The 26,584-nt window shown below is 39.5% G+C and overlaps 1 protein-coding gene across 1 annotated transcript in view; it reads right to left on the reverse strand.

The window, feature by feature from the left end:
* Positions 1 to 26,584, reverse strand: part of LOC124399455 (phosphatidylethanolamine-binding protein 4) — a 109,820-nt gene that overhangs the window by 40,728 nt on the left and 42,508 nt on the right. The window contains exon 4 of the mRNA XM_046870356.1: positions 24,005 to 24,103. Within this exon, the coding sequence (XP_046726312.1) occupies positions 24,005 to 24,103 (99 nt within the window). The remainder of the gene's footprint in view (positions 1 to 24,004; positions 24,104 to 26,584) is intronic.

A 26,584-nucleotide genomic window follows, 5' to 3' on the forward strand; every position in this document is an offset into this window, starting at 1 on the left:
CCAGACGACGCGCATGTGAAACAGGTCTGTAGCCGGTTGGTGAGAAGTCTGAAGGCACTGACTAAGCTTTGAACAGACAGGCTGTGTGTTTGCATGTCCGTGTGCTCATAGTGGTTGATTTCTAGGGTGCAAGCAGGCCGACCTGCCGTGAGTTCTGCTACACCTCTGACTCACGAGGCCATGTGATGCGAGACCCACATAGCGCAATGAAACTGGTTCAAACTAATGCGAATGTGCTGGCTTTAGCAGGACCCTGGTTGGAATGGAACTACTTGTTCATCGACAGCTGCCATACGTGAGTGCCCTCCCCCTCCATTCATCAGTTTGACTAGAGTTTCTCAGCGCCCCCTCAGTGGATGGTATTCCTCGACGGCCCTCGCACCTTTCTCTCTCTCTCTCTCTCTCTCTCTCTTTCGCTTGTTCTCTCCTCCACGTTCGCCGCATCCCTCCCTCCTCCAAAGTCAGCAGTCTGTTTAATCGTGCCAGGAATGACCAGCTTATGCAAGAGCAGGTAGGCAGCAATCAACCCACACCAGGCTCCTACTGAAAATCTCTCAGCTTTGCTCCCTCGCTCCTGCTCTTTTTTTGCTTTCTTCTTCTTTCTTCTTCTTCTTTTTTTTTCTTACTGAAGTTGCACTCCTAATTTTCCCACGCGCTAAACGGTCCCTTTACCGATGCCCATTTCTTAAGATGCCCTTTCCATTCTCCCGGCATTCTCTCCGCATCTTTTTCCTCCATCCACAGATCATTCAGCTTTAGCAAAACAGTGGTGGAGAATGAGAGATAAAACAGACAAAAAGGACAGCTTGAGATGGGGGTTACATTGTCTGTGGCTCAGAAATCGGGATTTGAAGCGCATTGAATTGTGGTGGCACAGGACGAGAGCACGTCTGACAGACAAGTGTTCATCTTTTCAGGTTGTGGATCGGCTCCGGTTTGCTCGCCAGAGGTAGCAGGGCAGATTTTTATTTTTGCCTGCACTCGGAGGCCATGGAGGCTACTTATGCTACAATTAGAAACTATAAAATTAGAACTCAACTAATGATCTCGTTTTTGGTGATTAAAGATGAAATCACTAATTTATTACGTAAGTGTAACAGCATTTAAGTGTTTTTCTCTAGGCCTTTGGTGATAAGCTAGATAAGCAAGTATTGAGAAAATACAGTCAAACATGTTAGCTGTCTGTGTGACAATGGAGGGCTGGACAATCCCCTGTGTTATAGCAACAATAAAAGTTGAGTGGCCAAGCAGACTGAGCAGCTTTTGTAATTTTTTAATTACACAAATAAATGATTGAAGCTGACAGCAAAACCCATGAGAATTTGATGTTTGCTATGTAATTCTGAATTATATACAGAAGGGTGTTTTCAACCTCAAAGGTTGTTTACCCAAGAGTTTGGTATATAAATTACGGTAGTGAGTATGGTAGTGAGCTAATCCCTGGGCTCTGGGGCTCCCTTCGACCAAAACCATCCAAGCTAGATGCTTGTTTCCTGCATCCAGTACCTACCATTTTGGAAACTTAAGATACACAAACCTGGCACACGGAATTGCCGAATGGTTCCATGGTTCAGAAGAAATGTTTGTATGTGAAAGAACATCTTCTAGCCCTAGGTGTGGGCAGTGCTCACACAATTCAGAAACCACTTGACCCCCCAACTGTTTGTTTTATACTGAGCCATGGAGAGTCTATACTGAGCCATGGAGAGTCTATACTGAGCCTTGGGGAGTCTATACTAAGCCTTGGGGAGTCTATACTGGCCCACGGGGAGCTTATTCTAAGGTGGTAGTTTAGTGGTCAAGGCATTGAACTTTGCATCCAAAGAGTTTAAATCCCAGCCATACCAAGCTGCCTCTCCTGGGCCCCTGAGCAAGGCCCTTAACCCCATAACTGCTTAGTTATACAGTATAAATGAGATAAATGCCATAAATGTTAATGTATCCTGTCTCAATTATATATATAAAGATGAAAGTGTCAGACAAATAATTAAATGTAATTACATTAAAGTAAATGTAAAAGATATTCAGAGAAAATGTCAAAATGTCCTAGCAATCCAGGAAAGAAGGCATCTGAAATGGTGAATAGACTGGTACTGGTTTTATACTTTGCTAATCAGGCATGCAAAAACTAATAAACAAGAAGAAACAGTTATGCTAAATATTGAAAGAAAACAGTAGACAGCTTTAGAGATACATAACCTTTTCACCTGCAGTTCCTCAAATACATTTTGTTCATTTCTATAGCTCACATTATCAAGTTGCCTTTTTTAAGCCCTACTTTTATTTCCCACCCACAAACTAGCTCTTTTGGGGAAGGCGCATGTGAGCGAATGCTTCCTCCAAAACACTTGAAAGCCGAATACATTTTTAAGAACTACAGGGCTGCCGAACATAAACGTAATTACCCACATCCACATACATGAGGTCACAGATACCTATTATTAGCTAGAGTTGAACTGGTCGGCAGGAGACGTAATGCCATCACTACTACAAAAATGGCTGCATCATCTGGATTCGCACACAAGACTCTCTTGGGCATTTTTTGATTGTTCACTTCTGAAGAAAAATTAATTTAAAGGTGCTTTTTACTTGTCACATGTTCCTTCTTTCTTTCTTCTTCTATCTTCTATCACATGCATGGGGTCAGCCGTGATACTGTGCTGCCCGAGCACAGAGAATTAAGGGCCTTGAGAATCTGGGGCCCCAGCTTGGCGATTCTGGGGCTTGAACTATTAGGTCCTAGAACAGGAATTGAAATTAATATGGCACATTTAATATGTATACAAACGTATCACAGGAATTTACATTTGTATCGGGTGTTTAATGATGTCCTTGGCGACCCATCCTCATTGATGAAATGTCGGTTCACGTTTTAGGGTTATACCACCACCTACTGTACTGATGTAACAGCAAATCCCCAAAAGAACTATCAGGTGGGGGCATGAGGTGAAACTCGTCGGCCCACTCTGCGGATTTCTTTCACTTCCAAGATCTAGGTGATGTGAAGCCTACGCTCTATCTGAAGTGTGTACGAGGCATGAGGGGGTGAAGTCAGGCTACACCAGCAGGAAGCTTCTCCCTTTACCTTGCTGTGGCAACAGGAGCTTCGTTCACCACCAGGAAAACAGTTGGTATAGAGATGATCTGAGTTTGGGAGACTCTGGGAGGTGTGGACGCAATGCGTTAATGGAAGATAGAAAGCAGGATTATTATTATTATTATTATTATTATATAAGACAGAATGGAGAGGGAGATAGAAAGACAAAGAAAGAGTGAAAAACAGAGAAATCACAGTAACCGAAGCAGCCCACACTGCAAAAGGAGAATCACGGTGACAAGCAACATGTGGTAGCAATCACAGTCCCAACCTCCTTACAAGCGCTTCACAACCGCACGGCACACAAATCCACGTGAAAACAAAAACAATTCCCCCCACACACGTCTTACATATTTCATGTGTGTGCTCTAAAGTCTGCACATACAGTACACTCTTGGGAAAAAAGTACTACATTGAGTCTTAGCTTGGCACTGCAGAGATACCAGCAAGGCTACATATGGTAAAGTTAATGTAGTGTAACTTAAGGTATATATACAAATATATACACTAAAGACATTTCTGGCATTTTGGCAGACACTCTTAAGGAGTGGCTGATGTTGTGGCTGGGATTTGAACTCACAACCTTTGAAGCCAAAGTCCTATCCCTTAACCACTAAGCTACCACTCCCCAAACATTTATGGCATTTGGCAGATGCCCTTATCCAGAGTAACTTACGTTCATCTCATTCATACAACTGAGCAGTTATGGAGTTTATTGCCTTGCTCAGGGGCTCAGAGATGGCAGCTTGGTGTGGCTGAGATTCAAATTCATGACCTTCAGAGCCAATGTGAAATGCCTAAACCACCAAACTACCACCTCTCTATATCCCCACTAAGCTAAGCCATCCCCATGAGGGCATCAGTCCAGCGACAATATACAATACAATTCATTCAGAAAATATTCATACCCCGTTCAGATTGTTTCAATGGTCTTTGCACATAGGAGAGGTCTCTGTCTAGCCACTCTGCCATTAAGCCCAAATCGGTGGAGGGCAACAGTGATGATTGTCCTTCTGGACACCTCTCTTACTAAGACCCTTCTCATGACTTGGTTTTTGTTCTGCTATATATATTGTCAGCTCTGAGACCTTCTATAGAAAGGTGTATGCCTTTCCAAATCATAAACGTTCTCACAGGTGGACTCTAATCAAGATGTAGAAACATCTCAACAATGATCAAGAGAACTGGTAGACACCTGAGCTCATTTTAAGTGTTGTTGCAAAGAGTCTAAATACTGTACATGTACATTTCTAGAATCCTGTTTTCACTTGACAATAATGGGGTACTGCGTGTAGAATAATAAGGAAAAAAAAATGATTGTAAACTATTGTAGCATCAGGCGACACCCACCCTCACACACACACCCCCACACACATACATATATACATATACACATACACAGTTAGGACTTTTAAAATAATTGCTCATTTTGTCCTCCTCAGGCCTTGTGTACACTTGACCCCTGGTGTGTTTGAGTGTGTGTGTGTGTGTGTGTGTGTGTGTGTGTGTGTGTGTGTGTGTGTGTGTGTGTGTGTGTGTAAATGGGTGTGCATACTGAAGGAGTGGCAGGTCAATGACCTGTACACAGCAACACCTCAGAGTCCAGCTGACTGAGACAGAGAAACCCCCCTCAGACTGCAGAACACCTCCAGATGGCCTTCCACGTTAAAGGCCCATTGTCAGATGTGCTGGACCTCACATCAGGGAAGAGCCGTAATACAAACTGCATGGAGTGAGACTGAGTGTGTGGGTGTGTGCGTGCTTGAGCTCAAGTAGTCCCCCTCCTCGTTTAGCATTTAGCTTACACAATGCTAGAAAAAAAAAATGTTCCACTTCAGGTTAAATTCATTCACAAACAAAGGAGTGCCCTTTTTGGGTTTTTTTTTGTAAATGGGAATATCATATTTGAGAACTTTCCATTCATGCATAGATTTGCTTGAATCTAAAGGCTGAATAGATTAGGCTAAATAAGCTTTTCTAGGTTGTCGTTTATCCCTGTACGATTTTATTTGCACAATTAACAACAAACTAAGAAAGACTGATCGTAGAAGTCATCCTAATTAAGCTACTGCTCCGTATGCTAGGAGTGATTGACACTGACAGTTTGCAAAGTTGCACGAAACCTGCGCAACTTCGCACGCTTCCAGGTCTCCTAAATACGGAATTAAAACAGCGATGGATTTGGAAAAAAAAAAGGATGAGAAACAGACGTGTACGGCGCCCACCCTCTCTGTCTGAGATACAGGTGGCTTGTGAGGTTAGTGGCACTCGGCAGCAAACGAACCGCTCCGCTGGATTGTTTTCTGAACGCAAAAAAAAACAATCACTATGCATATGTTGGTAAATCTGTCGGCCGGGGCGTTCGCACGCTAGCGAGCAGAAAAAGCGACGAAGAGAGGAAGCAAGAGGGCAGCAGCGCTCATCATTAGCGGGGCTGAAGCGCTCTCTGCTACCTGCAGCCCATATGCACACAGATGTTCCTCTGGCACAGTGCAAGGCTTCGACTCGAGGGAGGAGGGAGCGTATTACATCCACAAGTGAAATAAAGCAGTTGTCAAAGAAAGAATTCGCAGTTTATTGTCATTACAACGATGCATTTGATCGTTCAATGCACCTCAGCAGTTTAATGTGTAATATGTAATTGGTATATATATAAATATATATGTGTATATATAATATAAGACAAGGCAGTGAATGCCAGGTTGGAAAGACCTCGGCATCTCAGGCACGTCGGACACGATGGTTTCAGTTGAGCTTGGGTCATGTCTTATATATGTCATGTCTTATACAAAGTTATTCAATTGTGGTCCCACAGCAACATGCCCCAGGTTTAATCATTACTCTGGGAGTTCATAGACTTCTAACTGCGTCTAATTGGACATCTATTATCACTAGTGTTTATTCATGTAGTGTTAATACAACACTGGGGATTTTGCCATGCACTATATGCAACTCACTGGGTAGTGTTTTTAATAGGAAATGGTTGCAAAATTGTATAAAAAGCAGTATATCATTATAAGTACAGGTCGTCCCTGAGTTGCAATGGTTCGACTTTTTTTCCCGATCTTCCCATGAGGACAGTGATACCACAAAATTGTAAAAAGTTACAGTACGATGCATTGGAACGCTGCCAGAATGTTCGCATCTCCAGTCTTGTGAGATGCCTTTGGTATTGTATATATGCCTTGGTAGTGTAAATTGCTCAGTTTTGCTAAATGATGGACTGTAATTTGTTCAATTATTAAAATATAACAGTATAATGCCACATTCTGATCTCCTGCATAGTCTAGATTATGTCTCGACTTGAAACGTAGCTCCATTGTAAGTCAAGGACTTCCAAAACCTCAAGAAAACAATGCACATTTTTTGGTGAAAAAAAAGAATCGTTTGGGTTCGATGGTCCGAAATTGATGGCTTTGGTGAAATGTTGTTTCATCTGTGATGTATGTGGTTGGAATGACATATAAAGCCTACTGGAATTGACTTGACTTAATTTGATCGATTTATTGCTCCAAATCGAAAATTCGCTGTGAGTAGAATGGATTATTTTTTACTTTGCAATTGAGTGTAAGATCTGTGTGAGCTTTGCGTGCTCGCCTTTATATGGAGGCTGCACATGATATAACTGTCTTTTAGACATCACATCAGAATTGGCAAATACTTTGCAAACAAAGGCTTGATGAAGTTCAACTAGAAAGCAGTTCAGAGATCTTTTTTTGGTTGGTAAAAGTTTTTCTTTTCTTTTTATTGCGAAAAAATCCTCAGAGAGTAAAGATGGGCGTGTGCGCAGGCACGCTGAAGGAAAGCGTCTGTCACACGAGGAGGGGGGGAGGGGTAATGAGTTGCGCTGAGGTAAATTATACCATGTGAACAAGCACTGGGGCCCTAATAACACCTGACAAATGAAGCGAAAACTTCACATTTTTTAAATACAAAGACAACTATGTCCTGAGTGACACACAAACACACACGCATAAAATACAGTCGTGCACTCTCACAAACACATGAGCGTTTCGCCACCCACGCACGCACATACACACCGTATCCAATAATCTGAAAGGCTGCAATCAGTGTAAACAGCACCTTGATTTTTTTTTTTTCCTAAATAAACAACAGTATCTAGAACTCAGTAAGGGCTTGGCATAACAAACTCCTACAGTTTTTCACCATGTCACTGACCCTAAAGATGAGGCCAGGAGTCACTTACAGAGCTTAACAGCTTTTTCAGCTCCGTGCGTACAAACACACACACATATACACACATATACACACTCACACACTCAAGGATGGGGAGCGAAAAGAAAATGTAGCCTGCTCAAAAAAATACAAACATAATCCAATCAGCAGCCAGAGGAAGAGCAATAAAGTCAGAGCTATGTCTCTACAGGCATAGCATACTTACAGATGCTCATGACACATACACACACACACACACACACACACACACACACACACACACACACACACACACACACACACGGATATATACACACACACAGCTGCATGGAGAGCAGACACAATACTTCCTCTGTGTGTGACTGAGTGTTCGGCAGCTTGCTGTCATCTCTGAGGCAAACAGTTACGAGGCAACTTGGAGCTCTACACTTGCTCTGACCCAAGAGTCTGCTTGGGATCAGTCTGTTATACATTACTTTTACTAATAACACACACACACACACACACACACACACACACACACACACACAGATTTTACCAGAAAGAAGAAGTCAGAAACACAGAAGAACACACACTGCTCACTCAGGGACCTGTGTGCTGGAAAGAGACTGGGATAGATAGATAGATAGATAGATAGATAGATAGATAGATAGATAGATAGATAGATAGATAGATAGATAGATAGATAGATAGATAGATAGATAGATAGATAGATAGATAGATAGATAGATAGATAGATAGATAGATAGACAGACAGACAGACAGACAGACAGACAGACAGACAGACAGAATAATTATATATATATAGATGTAGAGAAACAGGGAGCAATAGATAGACAAACAGGTAGATAGAGGATAGGTAGGCAGACAGACAGACAGACAGAGAGAGACTGTCAGACAGACAGATAGATAGATAGATTAATTGATTGATAGATAGGAGAGTATATATATATACAGAGAGAGAGAGAGAGAGAGAGAGAGAGAGAGAGAGAGAGAAAAAATTTATAACCTGTATAAGTTCAAACAAACTTATCTATTTAATCAGTGTGTGAAAAAGAGAAAGATTGAAAGAGAAAGAGAAAGAGACTGAGGTTGGAGAAGACTTTATTAGGAACACCTGCACACCTACACATTCATGCAATTATCTGATCAGCCAATCGTATTGCAGCAGTGCAATGCATAAAATGAAACAGATACGGGCCAGTGAGCGTTTCTCCCATCAGAACATTCGGACCGATCAGAAATGGGGGAAAATGTGATCTCAGTCATTTTAACCATGATTGCTGAAGCCAAACGAGTTGGTTTGAGTATCTCAGAAAATGCAAATCTCTTGGGATTTTCACACACAACACTCTCTAGAGTGAAAAAAAAAACTTTTCACTGAGTGGCAGTTCTGCGGATGAGAACGCCTTGTTGACAAAAGGTCAAATGCGAATGGCCAGACAGGATGGAGCTGATAGAATAACTCAGAGAAGCATTCTGTATAATTGTGCCAAGCAGAAAAGCACTCAGAATGCAAAATGTGTTAAACCTTGAGGCTACAAGAGCGGAAGAGTTGGGGCTTGACCCAGGGTTGATGGCACGAGAGGTGGGAGCTCTAGCAGGTTGCCACCGAGGGGTGCGTGACCCCACACGCAGCGACATACTCGAATGGCTGGAAAAACACAAAACTAGAAAACAGTAAAAACAGAATGCCACAAAATTAGATCCCAAAAATCCAACACAAAAAAAGTTAGAAACAAAGTCTTTACAGGAAATGGCAGAGCAAAGGCAAAAAACCAACCTTGAAAAGAACTTACATATGGCTACTCAAGACTGGAGATGCAGGAAAACAAATGCGAGAAAAGGACACCATAAAATCCTGACAAAGACCACAGGCTTATCAATACTCTACAGATAAAAATCGAACAAACGTAGCCTGGGCTCATGAATGTGAATACCTGCTGAGGTACAGAGATTGGAGGTCAGAGGTTGGTGCCAGCAGCATAAAGGGGGTGGAGAATGTTTTCTTGGCACACTTTGAACCAGTCAATACTCATCAACCATTGCTACTTAAAAATTGTTGTTGATTATGTGCTTTATGTCCACAATTTACCTTCATTAAATAATAAACTACTTCAAAAATAATAATGCACCACGTTCCAGAGGAAAAATGTCTCAGACTGATGCCTGAACAATAATAACCGAGGCATAAGATCATGGCAACATGGAGCAGAATCTCACGGAATGTTTCCAACATTTTGTGGAATCCAAGCTGTAAAGAATTGAGGCAACTTTTAGAGATGCCCAATGCAGTATTAGTTTAATGAATATAGAGACAAAGAGAAGGGGAGAGAGAAAGAAAGAGAGAAAAGAGAGAGAGAGAGAGAGAGAGAGAGAGAGAGAGAGAGAGAGAGAGAATGGTGGCAGATAGATAGATAGATAGATAGATAGATAGATAGATAGATAGATAGATAGATAGATAGATAGATAGATAGATAGATAGATAGATAGATAGATAGATAGACAGGGAGGCTGACAGAGCTCGATAGACAAAAGACAGAGAAAGAGAAACTCAGAATGGTACAATGACAGACAGACAGACAGACAGACAGACAGACAGACAGACAGACAGACAGACAGACAGACAGGGAGACATACAGACAGGTAGAGACTTTTACAGATAAAGAGACTGACATAGAGATGGAGAGACAAAAGAAAGAGAGAGCAAGAGTGAGTGAGAGAGAGAGAATGATGGCAGATAGATAGTTGGATAGATAGATAGATAGATAGATAGATAGATAGATAGATAGATAGATAGATAGATAGATAGATAGATAGATAGATAGATAGATAGATAGATAGATAGATAGATAGATAGACAAAGAGGCTGACAGAGATCAATAGACAAAAGACAAAGAAAGAGAAACTCAGAATGGTAGTAAGACAGACAGATACTTTTACAGATAAAGAGGTTGACATAGAGATGGAGAGACAAAAGAAAGAGAGAGGGAGCGAGAGAGAGAGAGAGAGAGAGAGAGAGAGAGTAAATATAGATAGAGACAAAGGGAGGGCAAACGTGTGAGTGTGAGAGGCCGAGTGTCATGGGTTTTATATTTGAATGTTGAAATCAACAAAAATTTCCAATTCATGTGAGGTGGAGAGAGCTTGGGATAGTGAAAGAGAGATGGAGAGATGCAGAGAAAAGATCTGCGCTTCTTTACCTACTACATCTCTACTCTATATGTGATTATCACAGAGAAAAATGTCTGCACATGATTTTTTTTCCTAAAATAAAACAATAAGAGAAAACTCCAAATGCACTTATACATAAAAAAAAAAACATTCTAACAGTGATCTCTGGACGTCAAAGACACAAGAAGACGTTTTCCAAAAGCTCGATGTTTGGTTTTAAATGCGGCTCGTTTGGGCTCAACACACTTATATCACGTGTAATTAGTTCTAAGGATTGAACTATTTATTCTTTATACCATTCTTCTTCTTCTTAATGAGCAACTCAAGAACAATGAGGAGGGATTTGGACTGTGATTCTTAACAACAGTCTACTACAATGACTCAAGACCACAGTTTGCATCAACAGTTCTGCATTTAAACACCTATCAGTGAACAGAACCCCTCAACAATGAAGGAACTGGAATGAATGAATATTCGGTGCCACCCAGATGAGAAAGGGTTCAATTTTGAGCCCTCTTAAGGTTTCTTTCTCATGCCATCTCAGAGAGTTTTTCCATCTCAGTGCCAGCTTCTTTGTCTATAATACCTATCTATCTATCTATCTATCTATCTATCTATCTATCTATCTATCTATCTATCTATCTATCTATCTATCTATCTATCTATCTATCTATCTATCTATCATCATCATCATCACAATTCTTTAGATAGATAGATAGATAGATGGATAGATAGATAGATAGATAGATAGATAGATAGATAGATAGATAGATAGATAGATAGATAGATAGATAGATAGATAGATAGGTATTATAGACAAAGAAATTTATTCAATCAATTAAATTTGTGCCAAATAAATTGATTACTCGGTTTAATCAGTATAATAAAAAAAGGTGTATCGAATTAATTACATTAATTACATTTTATTTTTTTATAAAATATTCTAAAATAACATTTTATATATTATTTAACCAAGCAGGCATTTTAATTAAAATTGTTTTAAAAATGTAAACCGTTCAAATGTTGATGAGCACAAATGGTAATAATAATAAACTGCGTTAATAAAAAACGACAAGCAATTTGCTGTTTTACATTTCCTCCCCCTAAATGTACCGAAATTGAAATGAACGGTGACCCGATTTACGTACCGAACCGTGAATTTTATGTCCCGTACAACCCTAATAGACAGATACTTCTACAGACAAAGACGTCTTGAGGCAATGTCCATTGTTAAAAGTGCTCTACAACTAAATGTGAATTAAACCGAATTCTTCTTCTACTGCTTCTTCACACCATGTGCAGTGTTTCTAACAATAGACAATGGATAATTGTAAGTTTGTCCCTAATAAGCAAGCCATTGATGACTGTGGCAAGGAAAAACTCCCTGAGATGGTATGAGGAAGAAACCTTGAGAGAAACCCCTCCTCAGTTGCACAAAGTGGTCTCTTAAGTGGTTTTTCTTTTTCTTTTTAAGACATGCTAAAAAAAATCTCTTTGTGGTCAGCCGTGATCAGCCAATAACTTTTAATCGACTGGAACAAAGGTTTATCGTCAGCCTCAACACCCACCCGACTTCTCTAGTATTCAAATCCTGGAATCATAATGCACAATTCCTGCAAATGATCATCTAATTTACCCACTTCTGCTCTTATACGGTACAATATTGTGATCTGTGGGTGGACTATTAGGCTCGGAGAGTAAATACGGGTTTTTCACCCAGCAGTTTATTTACATAAGTAAACTCCTCTCCTTTGCTAATGACTCTCCTGTTCATTACTGTCAACACGGAAAACAAGAACATCTGCATTCGGAGAGAGAGAGAGAGAGAGAGAGAGAGAGAGAGAGAGAGAGAGAGAATACACTATGGCATGATGGAGAACAAGAGCACGAGAAGAAGAAAAAAACAGAGAATGAGACAGAGTACTAAGGAGAAGCAGGAGGGAGGGAGGGAGGGAGGGAGTGAGTGATGGAGGGAAGGAGGGAGAGGGACGACAATCTGGAGGGAAAGTTAGTTAGAGGCAGAACAAGCTGTTTGGGGAACGTTCTTGGTAATGCTCCATGATTGAAGTGCGAGAGTGTGAGAGCAGGAGGGAATTGGGAGCCGGAGCAGGTCAGGCACGGCGGGCGCTAAACTAGGAGGGCATTACAGCTCCTGTAGGCTCCTCTTTTCATCACCATCTGCTCCACTGGAATTAATAACTTCATTATCAATTCCTGCTTCACTTAAGAACGGCTCAGCAGACGTCGGTTGCGCAAAAACACTGTGGACACGCAAGGAAACCTTGTTTAAGGGTTTGAAATAGAGGCGGAAAAAGAAACGCTATTTGGACACAGTTATGTGATTTTTCTCTGTGCTTTTATGTTGATTTTTTTTCCCCATGAACAATCATGAAATGTAATAGGACATTTATTATTACTATTGATAAGATTATTACTATCATCATTATTAGTATCATTAATAATAATAATAAATACAATAATTAGTCCGTCTAAAAATTTCTCCTTGTAAACAAAAACAATTTGCAATAATATCAATATTAACATATAATGCCTGCTTGAACATTTTCTATAGAAACACGCAACACAACAACAGATTCCGATTCCGGTAAGAATTGTCTGTAACACGATGTTACAGCAACAATCGACCAACACTTGATCTGAGATTTTCTTATTTCTATTCAAATTACCCCATATTGCCAAAAGTTTGTGGACACCTGGTCATACTTATGTATGTACATTCCACATTTAATCCTAATTTCCTCTTATAATTTCTTCCACTCTTCCTGGAAAGATGTTCCACTAGATTATGGAGTGTGCTTGTGGACATTTGTGTTTATTAGCCACAATGGTGTTAGTAAAGGCAGGTACTGATGTAGGTGAGGTGAGGAGGGCTGGGGTGCAGTCAGTGTTCACATTCATCCCAAAAGTGTTCAGCAGGGATACAATCAGAGCTCTATAGCAGGCTATTTAAGATCTTCCTCTCCAAACCATGTAAACAAGATCTTCAAGGAGCTCGCTTTGTGCACAGGAACATAGAACAGGTTTTGGATTTCAAGTTCAAGCGAATGCAAAATTATATTATATCGCATCCAAAGACGGTACAAATGTGTGTCTCCAGCTTTGTGGTAACAGTTTGGAGAAGAACCACATATAGCTGGGAAAAGGTCAGGTGCCCCAATACTTTTGATCATACAGTGGCTGGCATGCTAAAGCAACAACTGTTCATTTTTACCTCTAAAACCTCTACTAGTACACATACTTTAAGTTTAATAAGTGTTTGGTCTCCAGAACGATGCGTCAGCCTGAGGCACGTGTAAAAATAAATAATACTGAAAAGCTCAACAAAAACGTAAAACAATAAAGAAAGTACAAGTTGGAGTGTAAGAGTGTAAAAGGCTAATATATGGTCAATTGTTGGAATGTCTTTAAATCAGAATACAGTTTTAAAAGGAGAGGTGGTTCAGGTGTCTCAGTGGTTGAGGTGTTTAATCTGAAGGTCAACCCTCAATTGCCCAGTTGTATTAATGAGTTACTTGTAAGTCGCTCTGGATGAGACCATCTAACTATGAGTTTTTTTTTCCAGAAAAAAACCTGACAGTCTTCATTATATTCCAATTTGAAATATGGCCTATTAACATTGTTACTATATTTACCAGTTTACAAACATCTAATACACCTAATTAGTGTTATTTTTGTAAAAATTTAAAAATAGGGTGCTTAGACTTTTGCACAGTACCGTATTTGAAAAAACAAAAAAAAAGATTTTAAACACTGAACTTGTATACATTTTGGTTTCTACCGTCATACAATAAAAATGTATGGAACCACAGCCACGAGCAGTAACGTTACTCGTTTTCTATACTCTAACAACCCTAAGAGACAAATGCAGCATGCGAGGCAGGTGGCTTGCTCTCATGAACGCAGGTTTAGATGCGAGATTTACAAGCGGTGTGCATTGCGATAAAGATAGAAAGTGTGAAAAAGCTGGTTAAAAAAAAAAAAAGAAAAGAAATGACCTTAACATTAAAAGGAACGCGAGAACATCGGCGTTTTAAGAGCAGTTCAAGAGCTCGAGCATCTGATCTGGAAATGGTTGCATGGTAACTGTTGCAGAGGGAGAACGGACAAAGGACCGAAGTGCGCCGAGCGATTAGTTCTAGTGAGAGAAAACATGGCACGAACAATACCAGAATGAAGAAAAAAAAAAAAAATGATTCGCTATCAGTGCCAGGAATCTTGAGCGGTGGCTTCAGCTGGCAGCTGATTGTGATTGGCGAGCTGGCAATAAAACGAGAGGAAGGTTCCATCTGCACGAGGGCTGCCAAACAGAGGAAATGACGCGCTGAGCGTGGTGTAAATACGGCGACGAAAACACTTCTCATAGGTCTGAAAGGTCAGATTACGATAGGATGGAAAAAGAAAACAACAATCAAATGGACATGCGGTGGAGCCACATTGAGATACACTCACACCATGCTGGACAAACACTCTAAGGAGTTCGCTCATGGTTTACTAGCTGAAGATACTAAATATGGAGAAGCAACCTGGTTACTCAAGTCATCAACAAATATAGCAGCGCTGGCAGCTAAATGAAACGCCTACGTGTGCATTGTGGATTAGCGTTAATTACTTAATGATACGTGAGGAGTTTAACCAAAAGACCGCCACGATCATGAACACGTCTTCGGATTTTTCTTCGCTACTTACGTTCATAGTCGAAGCAGCACCAGGAACTGGCCTGCGAGTTCCGAGAATTCAGTAACTGACAATGTAGAAACATAGTTAAAATAATGCTAATCGGACACGAGACGTCAAACAAACGAGAGTCGTCCGTGAAGGAACAGTGAAGATAAAGTGAAAATGAAGCATGGTGACGGTGACTTCTGTTGGGAAATTATGGCAACCTTCATGAGGAGTGATGGATATTTCTTATGCTAGGATGCAGAGTGTATTCCAGCGTTAAAAAGCAGAAGATGGAGAAGTCTAATTTATTAGGTTGTCTTTTTATTTTTGCACTGAGAATAAAGTATTAGAGCAGAAATAAGCATCTAAATCTACTGGATTACTGCAATCGCTTAGAATTAATGGGAATACCTTTGTTTGATAAACATTCCCAAAATAAGGGTTTTAATGTGTAATCCAGATACATCAGCCTAAAGACCAACACTTCCCCATTTATAGCCTTAGAAAACAATGACACCATCGCTTTAATTATACGCTCAAAAATACCCGACACGCCGTCATATCATGTAGTCGACCCAACTAGACGGAGAGAACCTTTCTGTCTAAAACCCCTCAGTGTCCCATGTGTCAAGCGACACTCGCTGACTGGGATTCAAGTTGTCGTCGAGCCGGACGAATATGAGTTCTCCGTGATAGGACAGGATCCTGGCTGTCAATTTGTGTATGTCAAAAGAGTGTAGAAAGCAGTATTCCTAGAGCCCATGAATAAAACACATGCTCTTGCAAAGCAGGCAGTGGTCAAGTGATTTTGATAGTGTGCCATTTTGCAGCTTCTCACATTTTACGCTTCATAGAGCAGGAGAAGGATGTGAACTTGTCGATAATGGAGATGTGATATTGAAATTTAGGCAGTTTTACTTGCTCGGACAAGTTTTTTTTGGGGCAAAATCATGACATCATCTATTCATATGGGAAGGGCGAGAGATGTGAACCAGTAATGGCATTTAGTCACCACCTTTTTTAGTGACTTAAAAAAATCCTGGCAAGGTCATATTTAAAAAAAAAAAAAAAAAAGCCGAAAATATCTCTATTATTACACGTTTAAAACGAGCACGACGACAACGGCGTTTGGCAGAAAGGAAGCGAAAACATACAAACGACACCTCTGCGTTTTCTTCGCGTGCTCACAACTTAACACCGGCTACAAATTCAAACAAAAGGGAACATCGGCCCTCTGGTTTTCGTCGCTGAAACAGAAACGTGAGGTTTAGCCTGCGTCGAATTTTTAAATAAATGGACTGTAGTTAGAACTTTTTTTTTTTTTTTAATGTAATGCTTACAGTTCAACATAAAGTTCTTTAACATTTAGTGCATGTTGTACATTTCCTAAGGGGGAGTTTCAATCCCTTATGGATTTAAGACCCTTTTTTTTTACAGTTCGATTATTACCACAGCTTGACAACTCTCCTCGAATCTATTCATAGTGTCGGAGTTCATGTACGCTTCTATCGTTAACTAAGCTGAGCACAATTTCCTCAAGCTATAAAGTAAAAAAAATAAAAAAACGTTATATAATTGGTCGGGATGTAAGTTCGAGGAGGATTTTGTCAGCTGAAACAAAAGACAGATTTTAGGCGTTCTTCTCAAACGCTGACTCGTCCACATTATTTTTTTTTGTCTGTCAATTGTTCTTGTAATTTCAGATACACCGAAATTCTGTCATACCATTATGATGGTTTTCTTGGGGATCAACTGAGCCGTCTGGATGCATGGGTTTCAACCAAGTCTAAAATAAAATATAAGAAGCTTGATAGCATATTGAGATGTATTGAGTTGGTGACCTGTAAACATTATAATGTGTCTGGGAGAAGAAATTCTCCAAAAAAAAAAGTCTAGTTCCGTCTGGTGCATGTATTGCATAGGATATATGTATATACAAAATATAAGATGCATATAATTGATTTTAAATCTTCACCACAAAATGAGTAAGAAACAGTGGTGGTCCCCAGCACCGGTCCGTGGGTCAATTGGTACCGGGCCACACAGAAAGAATACATAACTTACATTATTTTCATTTTATTTATTATCTGATTCTGAACGATGTTTTATTTTGGAAAATGACCGGATTCTCTCCTCCACATCTGTCTATGACTCACTCTTGATGCATGTCATGATGCCTCGGTCACAAAGTCTTACCTCCATCCGCTACCTTCTTAAATGGGCTGCTCCGGCCGCTAACACATAATACATTACCGCTAAACTCAAACCCCCAAGCGAGCAAAATGAACAAAAAACAACACAGTGGATTCACATTTATTATATTGAGAAAATATCAGTTTTTTATGCCGGTCATATCATTTTATTTAGTCGTATTTATCCGCCACACCTTAAAGGCCGGTCCGTGAAAATATTATCTGACATTGTTACTGTACTGTAGTCACTTTTTTTGCCTACTCTCTCTGTTCAAGTCAAGTCGAATAGGCTTAATTGTCATTTTAACCATATGCAGTGCAGTACACAGTGAAATGAAACATTTCCAAGGTGCTACATCATCAGACAACATCAATTCACCACAGGAACACAAAAGTACCTGAACTAGAAACCACAACATTTAGTGCAAAACAAAAAGAAAACATGAGACAAGGAGACAGAAGACACAGTAACTGTCCAAAACAGTAAACACAGCGACACTGTAGCGAGGATCTTTTACTCTCCACTCAACTCCATTTATAATTCAATAGATGCACTTTTTTACAGCTTGAATTAATTCCCAAAAGAATAGTTTTTTCAAGTTTAATAAAAAATATGGTTGAGACTGAAATCACAGTCAGCTCTGAATATTTGGTTTTATACTTCATCTAAAATTATTTACTTTTCATTTTATTTGTCCATTAAATACTAATGGTTCTTATATGGACACTGATACTGATGACATTCTAACATGCTGATTTTGGTTAATGCAGTGTTGAGACAATTTGATTTGTATTTTAGGGAAAAATACAGTTTTTTGACTTTTCACTAACATGTGTCTTAATGTTGAGGACTAGTGCAACTTTAAATTTACGTTCAATACGAGTCAAATACTCAAGTACTGTTTAGAACAGATACTCTAAGACTTTTACTCAAGTTTATATATTGGAATCAGTGACTTTGTACTTGTAATGGAGTACATTTTACATGCTCATGTATGATTTTCAGGTATTTTTTTAGACTGCTGGTAACAGTATCGTCAGTGTATATACAGTAGTACATATATAGTAGGTTGTAGGGGTGAGGAAATTTATTAAACACATTCGAGAATATCACGATATATGAAGGAAATTTACACCATACACAATATTATGATGATGATGTCATGATAGTTTGATTTCACTGGTAAAACAGTAAAAAACTGGTAAAAGGTGATCCTTTTATTTCATGCCTTAAGTGATGGAACAAAAAAAAGAAAGGAATTATTATGTCAATTGTTTTAAAATAATGTAAACAAGACTTGAACATAAAAAAAAAAAAATCTGGTACATATTTAAAAAAAATGTATGTACAATTTTGTACGATGTAAAATTGTATTGTGTCACAACAATGATACAGTATATACAAGTCTAAATAGTTTTTTAGCCGTTTCAGAATGCTTTTAGAATATATGAGTACAGATGTTACCATACAGCATAATACACACACGTGTTTTTACTATATTAAGTTAAAATGCATGTTATATTTTGCATGCTACAATTACTTTTTAATAATCTGACAAAACAATAATTTCCGCGTCTTGTTGACGATCCTGAGTGTAAATACAATGTTAAGAAATGATATAATATGTCTTGTACAGCAATCCGAAGGTCGTGACATGTAAGTGTGGTTGCTCCCTGACTATATCGCCGGGCAACATGAAAAACAATACGTTTCGTTATCCCGGTGCAATACGCGGCTGACATTACGTCGCGCCTGCACGGGGGCGTAGCGAGTCAAATCATAGTTGTAATTTAATTTCTAAAAAAAGGAATTACAGGGCAGACTTCTAAATAGGGAGTATATGAGTGAGAGGGGAAGCGTTCATTTGTGTGGCACCTGAAGCCCCAGAGTATTCCAGGACACCTAATTCCACACATTCACACGGGACGTTATTATAGCTTAAGCGAAGTCCGAAGAAGGCACTGTAGCAATTACTCACCTCCCACCTGCCTCATTAAACCTCTGACCAACCCCGGCTGCTCATCACGGATCCGGCGCTGCCTGCTGGCCAATCGGCGAGCGGACAGGCCGCATGCCACCGCCCACACACTGACAGGGTATTGAGAGGTTGTCTGTCTGAGCACCTGAAATACATTTGTTTATTCACGGCGTGTCTCCTGGCCAGACGGGGAGGAGACTCATCTGTGTTTGTGTGCGTGTGTGTGTGTTTGTATGTGTGTGAGAAAAAGAGACAAGCTACATGCATGTAATGTTCATACCTACTGTATAACACAGAAAGTTAACCAGTGTCATTAATTCTGAGCAGAAATTGAGTGAAAGGTTTCGGGAAAATAAACAAAAAGTAAATTCAAGCGTCAGCCCTACAATTAAAACAATGAAATATAGCCTTTTGCTAATCCTTTCCATTGACTTCCTTTTGTTTTGATTTACATTCTGTAATTATTATTGATTGTTAACCAAAGTATTGCTGAAAGTCCGTTACTACACCAACACTATCAGCGATCCTGGGAATATCATATTATATTATTCCTGCTGTCTATTAATGCTTTTTTTTTTTTACCAGTCGCTGTGATATTTCTGTACCTCGATACTATGTTTCTATTTTAAGAATTGACCTTAAGAATTGACAGAAACAATGTATATGTGTGTGTGTGTGTGTGTGTGTGTGTGTGTGTGTGTGTGTGTGTGTGTGTGTGTGTGTGTGTGTGTTTTAGTACTTCAGCACCGATGGAGAACTTTACGAATAGTTAAACATCATAACATCTACAACCGAGTACATAACTGTGTTTCAGTTCCTCATTTATTATTAGGATAAAAAAAGAAAAATTATAAATAAAAAAGTTATTTTTGTGCTTCCTTTTATATCTGAAAGCATAAAACCTGATTGCTAAATCCAATTGTTTAATGTTTGTATTTCTTCTAAACGTATATAGTCAGTGCAGGAGTAAAAGAAATGCTAAAATATCATTTGTTCAAATGCGTTTTTCTGCTGACTGGCACAAGAGGACGCAACCCTACCAACCCTCCCAGCACCTGCCAAGCCTAAATAGGAGCGCTACCGAGTCCCAGTGAGGTGGGTGGTGATGGTAGAGGTACATTTCCCATATAGTCCTTTGACAATTCACATGTCTAAGGTTGACGCTATATTAGACATGAGGAATATGGGGAGATAACAAGCTGCCACTCATGTGTTTTAGGAAAGACGTAGATGCTAAAAGCATTAGAAGTTAGAAAAGTTCACAGCGAAGAAAAGTTTTCATTCTTTCCATCTATTCTGGTGGAAAAAGTCAGCTACAGCAATTAATAAGAAAGTGTTCAACTTTATTGTGGACCTTTTTTTTTTTTCATTTTAGCAAAAATAAAAATAAATGAATAAATTGGACTATTTGGAAACTGAAATTAATTCATGTTTACTATATGACTATATGCGTGTGTCTATCTATATAGACCTTTTTCTTTTCTTTTTTTTTTATTTCAGCAAATAAAAAAAAAACATTACTTTGAAACTTTTTTTATGGAACTAAAATTAATTATTATGAACTATATAATATGTAATACTATATGAATTATTAATAATGAATATATAATCATATGCAAATACATCTATCTATCTATCTATCCTATCTATCTATCTATCTATCTATCTATCTATCTATCTATCTATCTATCTATCTATCTATCTATCTATCTATCTATCTATCTATCTATCAAATATATATATATTCTTTCTTTCCTTTTTTTATTCATTCATATTAACTATATAATATGTAATACTATATGAATTATTAATAATGAATATATAATCATATGCAAATACATCTATCTATCTATCTATCTATCTATCTATCTATCTATCTATCTATCTATCTATCTATCTATCTATCTATCTATCTATCTATGATAAATATATAATATATGCAACAATCTTGAATATATATTGAACTATCTATCAAAAAAATTTGCAGTATATATATATATATATATATATATATATATATATATATATATATATATATATATATATATATATATACTGCAAATGTTCTCCATATAGCCTGACAGAAAATGAGAAAGGTGCACATCTTTTCAACTGAGGAATGCAAGCGAGGCGAGATATGAAATGAATAAGGGGACGAGGCTTCCGATGGTGTCACTTCCTATCAGAGAGTTCAGTACACCTACGCAGAATCTTAATCGTTCCAGATTGGCTCGTTTGGCTCGTGGTTTACTGAGATAAATAAAGAAGGCTGCTCTAATAATTCTTAGCGGTGTACACGGCAAGTCTGTGCAGAAAACGCTAATCTCTTGGCCTTTTTTTTTCCATGACATACCATAAATTACAATACAATATCTGAGCCTGATCACCCACACAGGTAACAAACACACTAGTAGTAATTCATAAATCTCAAATGAAGCCACTCTGACGTTGATTTTTTTCCCTTTCAACTGTAAGAGGAAAGGGTACTAATGAGTTGTACAAGGCCATCTGGGCCTCACACTCATCTTGTGCTGTCTCGCCCGCTCGCTCGTTCACTCGCACCACTCTTCCCCAGTGCTCGAGCTCGAGAGAACTGACGTGCAGTTGTTGCTGTCATGCAGAAGAAATGCTCGCCCACCCGTCTGTCACGGACACTTATCATAATAAATATTAAAGCACTACGCGAGCAAACATTGCTCAGACTTCAGCTTCTTCAGTTTCTTCGCCCCGTGAAAGTGATATGTGTCAGTTTTAAGGATACGAGAGATGACACCCGGTGCTTCTGCGAACACGGTGTTGCCTTCGGGGCCCTCCGAAGAAAAAAAAAGAAAGATAAGGCAAGAAGGAGAAAAAGAAAGAATGAAAATCAACCGGAATGCTGAGTATTTGGAAAGTTTCGTTCTAGCTGAAACACCCGTGTCCCCGCTGCCGAATCTGGCTCTCCGTCTCCTGATGACTAACGTGATATTTTTATTCAGTCATTATGCAACGCATCGGAAACGCAGCACAAGTGTGAAGCACATGGAAGGTGCAGATACAGTCGACACGATCCAGGAATTGTTTGCCCAACGAAGTGTTTTTGACACCTTTTCCTTTACACATTATGTCCAGGACTCTGTGTGCCAAATCCATGCTTTAGCTTTGTCTTTTTTTATAATCAGTGTAAGGATTGTATTTTTTTATTTATTTATTAAAGAGAGACTTTAAAGTTCGTTAGAAGCGTATAAGCGGTTTGAGCGAGACGTCTGATCGATACCGACTCCTTATTTCACAATTTCAAAAAGAACTGCAACGAACAATTCTATTCAGATATAATAGAAATAAATGTATTCCATTGGCCGTGCAGGAAGGACTTTTTCAAGACAAGGTGAGATTTAGATGGTTCATGTGCATGTAGCGGTGGGGTCCATGGTGGTCTAGTGGTTAGGATGCGGCGCTCTCACCGCTGCAGCCCGGGTTCGATCCCCGGTCAGGGAACCAACCCCAGCCACTCTTAGTGCCGGTCCCAAGCCCGGATAAATGAGGAGGGTTGCATTAGGAAGGGCATCCAGCGTAAAAACATGTGCCAATTTAAACATGCGAATGATCCGCTGTGGCGACCCCTAATGAGAGAAGCCGAAAGAAAGTTTTATGTGCATGTAGAGGAATTTTGAGAACGGAGGAATAGAGGAAGGCTGAGCTGAATGTTTATGGATGTGGTGAGGGAAGACATGCAGTTGGTTGGTTTGAAAGAGGCAGATGTAGAGGACAGAGGGGATATGGAGAAGGATGATCATATATTTTGATTAATATTATGATAAACAAGGCCTAAAAAAGATCCCTCCTGGTATCATGGTGTAGTAAAATCGAGTAGTAAAAATCCTAGGGGTTTTTTTTCCGTGAGAAACAAACAACATAATTACAAAAGTCCTCGAATTGTTCTTTTTTTTTTTTCTACAAAGAATATTTTCGAGAATGACCTTCCCCATAATAATCTCTTCACTCTCAGTATATTTTAAAAACCTAAAATAAAAGAGGATGAAGGATAGGTTGATGTAATGAGCGAAAGAAAAATAAGTGTAAAAACCTTCAGCCCAATTGTGCTGATGCAAAAATATTAAACGCTTTATTTTTGTATTTGTTTGCGTAATTAGTAGCGGTTGTATTTTGGATAAAAAAGTTACAGACATGCTTGGGCAGCGGTAAAAGTATCTCGTTTTCAGCAATAGCAGATCGAACAGTCAAAATGTGACAAAAAAAAAGGTGAAGTAAAAGGAATGGAAGCCCCCAGGACTTTAAACGGGCCTAATACACACTCTAGGGTCAAACGTTTGTGGACAACCAGCGGTCTCATATATCATATATGCTTCGTGGATGTTCAGTTCCAAAATGGGTCTTTTTTCACGCTAGATTCCGAAGCATGGATGCGGGGATTTGTGTTCATTCAGGCACTGAAGACGGATGAGGAGGTTGAGGTCAGGGCTCAAGTTCTTAAACTCTTTGCAAAACCTTTTCTTGATGCTTGCTTTGTTCACAAGGGGACTTTTAAGTTTCCCGTGAATGTAAAATGGCATTTTACAGCATACAAAGACACAAATGAACCAAAAAACATACCTTTTTACCTCACCCCCATCCGGGCGCTTTATTATTAAATGTTTGTGCATGGACTACAGTATGTGCTGCGATGAAAGATCCCTATAGGGAGCATTTTTCCTCTCACTTACCTGTATATCAGTCAGCAGCCAGTGCCTCCAGTGGGCTCGAGTGGGGTTAGCATGGCTGGGGGCATCAGGGTCCACCATTATCAATGTATATTTTATTTCCTGCAAAAAGAGCAAGAGAGAGAAAGTGTTTTGAAAATAAAAAAAAAAAAAGGATAGTAATATGATAATGAAAAATGACGTTTGGATCATCCAGTCTTCCTGTACTTCTAAGAAAGTCAATCGACCACCTGTTACAGAACCGACTAATTACGTGACTGAATTTCATTTGCATTTTGCTGGCTACAGCCTCGCTTTTAAAACCGAGTGAAGCAAAGCACAATAATACCGATTTAAAAAAAAGTGTATTAAGATCGCCGGGAAGTTTGATATCGATAAAACAACATCAGCTAAGCCGAATGCAGCAACAAGACCAACAGCTCAAACACAGCTTCCAGCCTCATCGGAAAATGTGTGATGTATGGAAAGAAGCAAAAAAAAAAATGCCCTAATTAGCTGCTGATATTTTCAGGCCATCTTCCACTCCTCGCACGTTCGCTGCATCTCAATCTGTCTGAGTTGTTGTTTTTTTTGTTATTTCCTCTTCCTTTCCTGCGTTCTGTCTTTTGCAACAACACTTTCCCCGTAAACAACCTGGCAGACATTTCGGGCCGCTATACGGCGACGACTGCGACTGACCGTCTTAATTGCTCCAAAACTGCTCGGCTTTCGCGTGTCGCCGTAAAAGTTGGAGAATTGTGGGAGCAGATTGAATTATTGCGTGAGCACATTTGTCATCTCTGGTGCGGAGCCCAAAATCTGCCAGACCATATGATGGCGTTATTATTATACGCCTCTCTGCGGCAAACGGGGCTGTCAATCACGCCGGTCATCGTGCCACCGCAGCCCCTCCTCACGGCTAAGAGACAAACGCACGCACATATAACGTGTACAGACAACTGTCGAGCTGTTTGCTGTTATAAGCAAAAGAAGAAGCTCGGGAAGTAGGAGGATTTATTGGTATATCGGAAAATGTCTATGTAGATGATTTAGTACCTGAAATCGATCCCAGTCCCTTTTTGTGGACCTTTAAAAACCAGGTGAAAAATAAAGTGGCATTTTATTAATCACATGTACATCACAACACAATGGAATTCTTTCTTCCCATATCCCAGCGATGCTACAGCAGAAACCTGGTGTCAGCCATAATACAGCACCCCGAGAGTATAGACAGCTAAGGGCCTTGCTCAGGGGCCCAACATTGGCAACTTGGAGATATTAAGGCTTGAACCCCCAACCTTCCGAACGGTAACCCAAAGCCTTTACTAATGAATTCCCACTTCCCACCTACAACCTTTCTAGCAGGATATTGTAAAAGAAATCTGAATAATTAATTAATATTTTTTATCTTGAACACATTTTCTATGTAGATATAAAAAACAATCCAAAATAAAAAAAATCCTGTATTGAAATGCCTAGAAAAGCTTACAGCTTCACCAAACCCCACGTCACGTTTTCTTCGTGATAAAGACAACACAAAAAGAATGTTCCTCCTAAGCGTGAGGCTCGGCAAACCGTTTTTTGAGTAAAAAAAAAAAATCTAAAAAAATATGCTAAACAACCCGTCGACTACTTACGATGACTCATAATCGCACAAATTAAAGCCGCTAATACGTGGAAATCGAAAATCCCCCGCTCCCCCACCTATCGCCTCCAGGGGCCAAATCCTCTGCTCACCTGACACAAAGCGATGAAGCGAAACAAGCCTAAGCCTAATAATCGGATGATGTTGTTAAGTTTTAGCGATAGCGCCCGCAGGTAATACCCAAACACACAGCAACAATAGTGCCTCCTCCACATGCTGTCGCTGCCGGCGGGAAAACCTTGAGTGCATGTATGTGTGTGCACTGTTCTCAAACCTGTTGCCTTAGAGACAAACGCCAAATATCACTGTACCATATATATATATATATTTAGTGCATAAGAGATATAATAAGACTTACAGTAATAAAAGCCATATATTTATGATACGATTCTTCAGCGACGACAGATGTACTATATGAACTTAATCAAGGTGTAAAGAGATCCCTTCATGCATGTCATATTCCCTGGAGAGCAACATGTACATGTGTGTATAATTAATGTGCATTTAGACAGATGGAGGACACAAATGTAAAAGAGAAGTGTGTTTGTGGGGGGTTGAGAGATCTCTCTTCCTTTCTCTCTCTCTCTCTCGCTTTCTTTCTTTCTTTCTTTTTTCACTTTCTCTCTCCCTTTCTCTCTCTGTGACACCAGCTGGGCCAGTATATACTTCAGGTACACAAAATGAGCAAATTCAAATGTCTTCACAAAACATTAGCACACTTAATGTAAACTAGGGGAGGTGGTAGCTTAGTGATCAAGGCATTGGACTTGGATCTAAAGGGCATGAGTTTTAATCCCAGCCACACCTAGCTTCCACTCCTGGGCCCCTGAGCAAGGCCCTTAACCCCATAGCTGCTCAGTTGTATAAATATGATAAAAAATGTAAGTTGCACTGGATAAGGTTGTCTGCCAAGTGCCATAAATGTAAAATGTAAATAAATTAGACATCTGGTTTCTATG

This window comes from Silurus meridionalis, chromosome 17 (assembly GCF_014805685.1).
Source record: "Silurus meridionalis isolate SWU-2019-XX chromosome 17, ASM1480568v1, whole genome shotgun sequence".
Lineage (NCBI taxonomy): Eukaryota > Metazoa > Chordata > Actinopteri > Siluriformes > Siluridae > Silurus > Silurus meridionalis.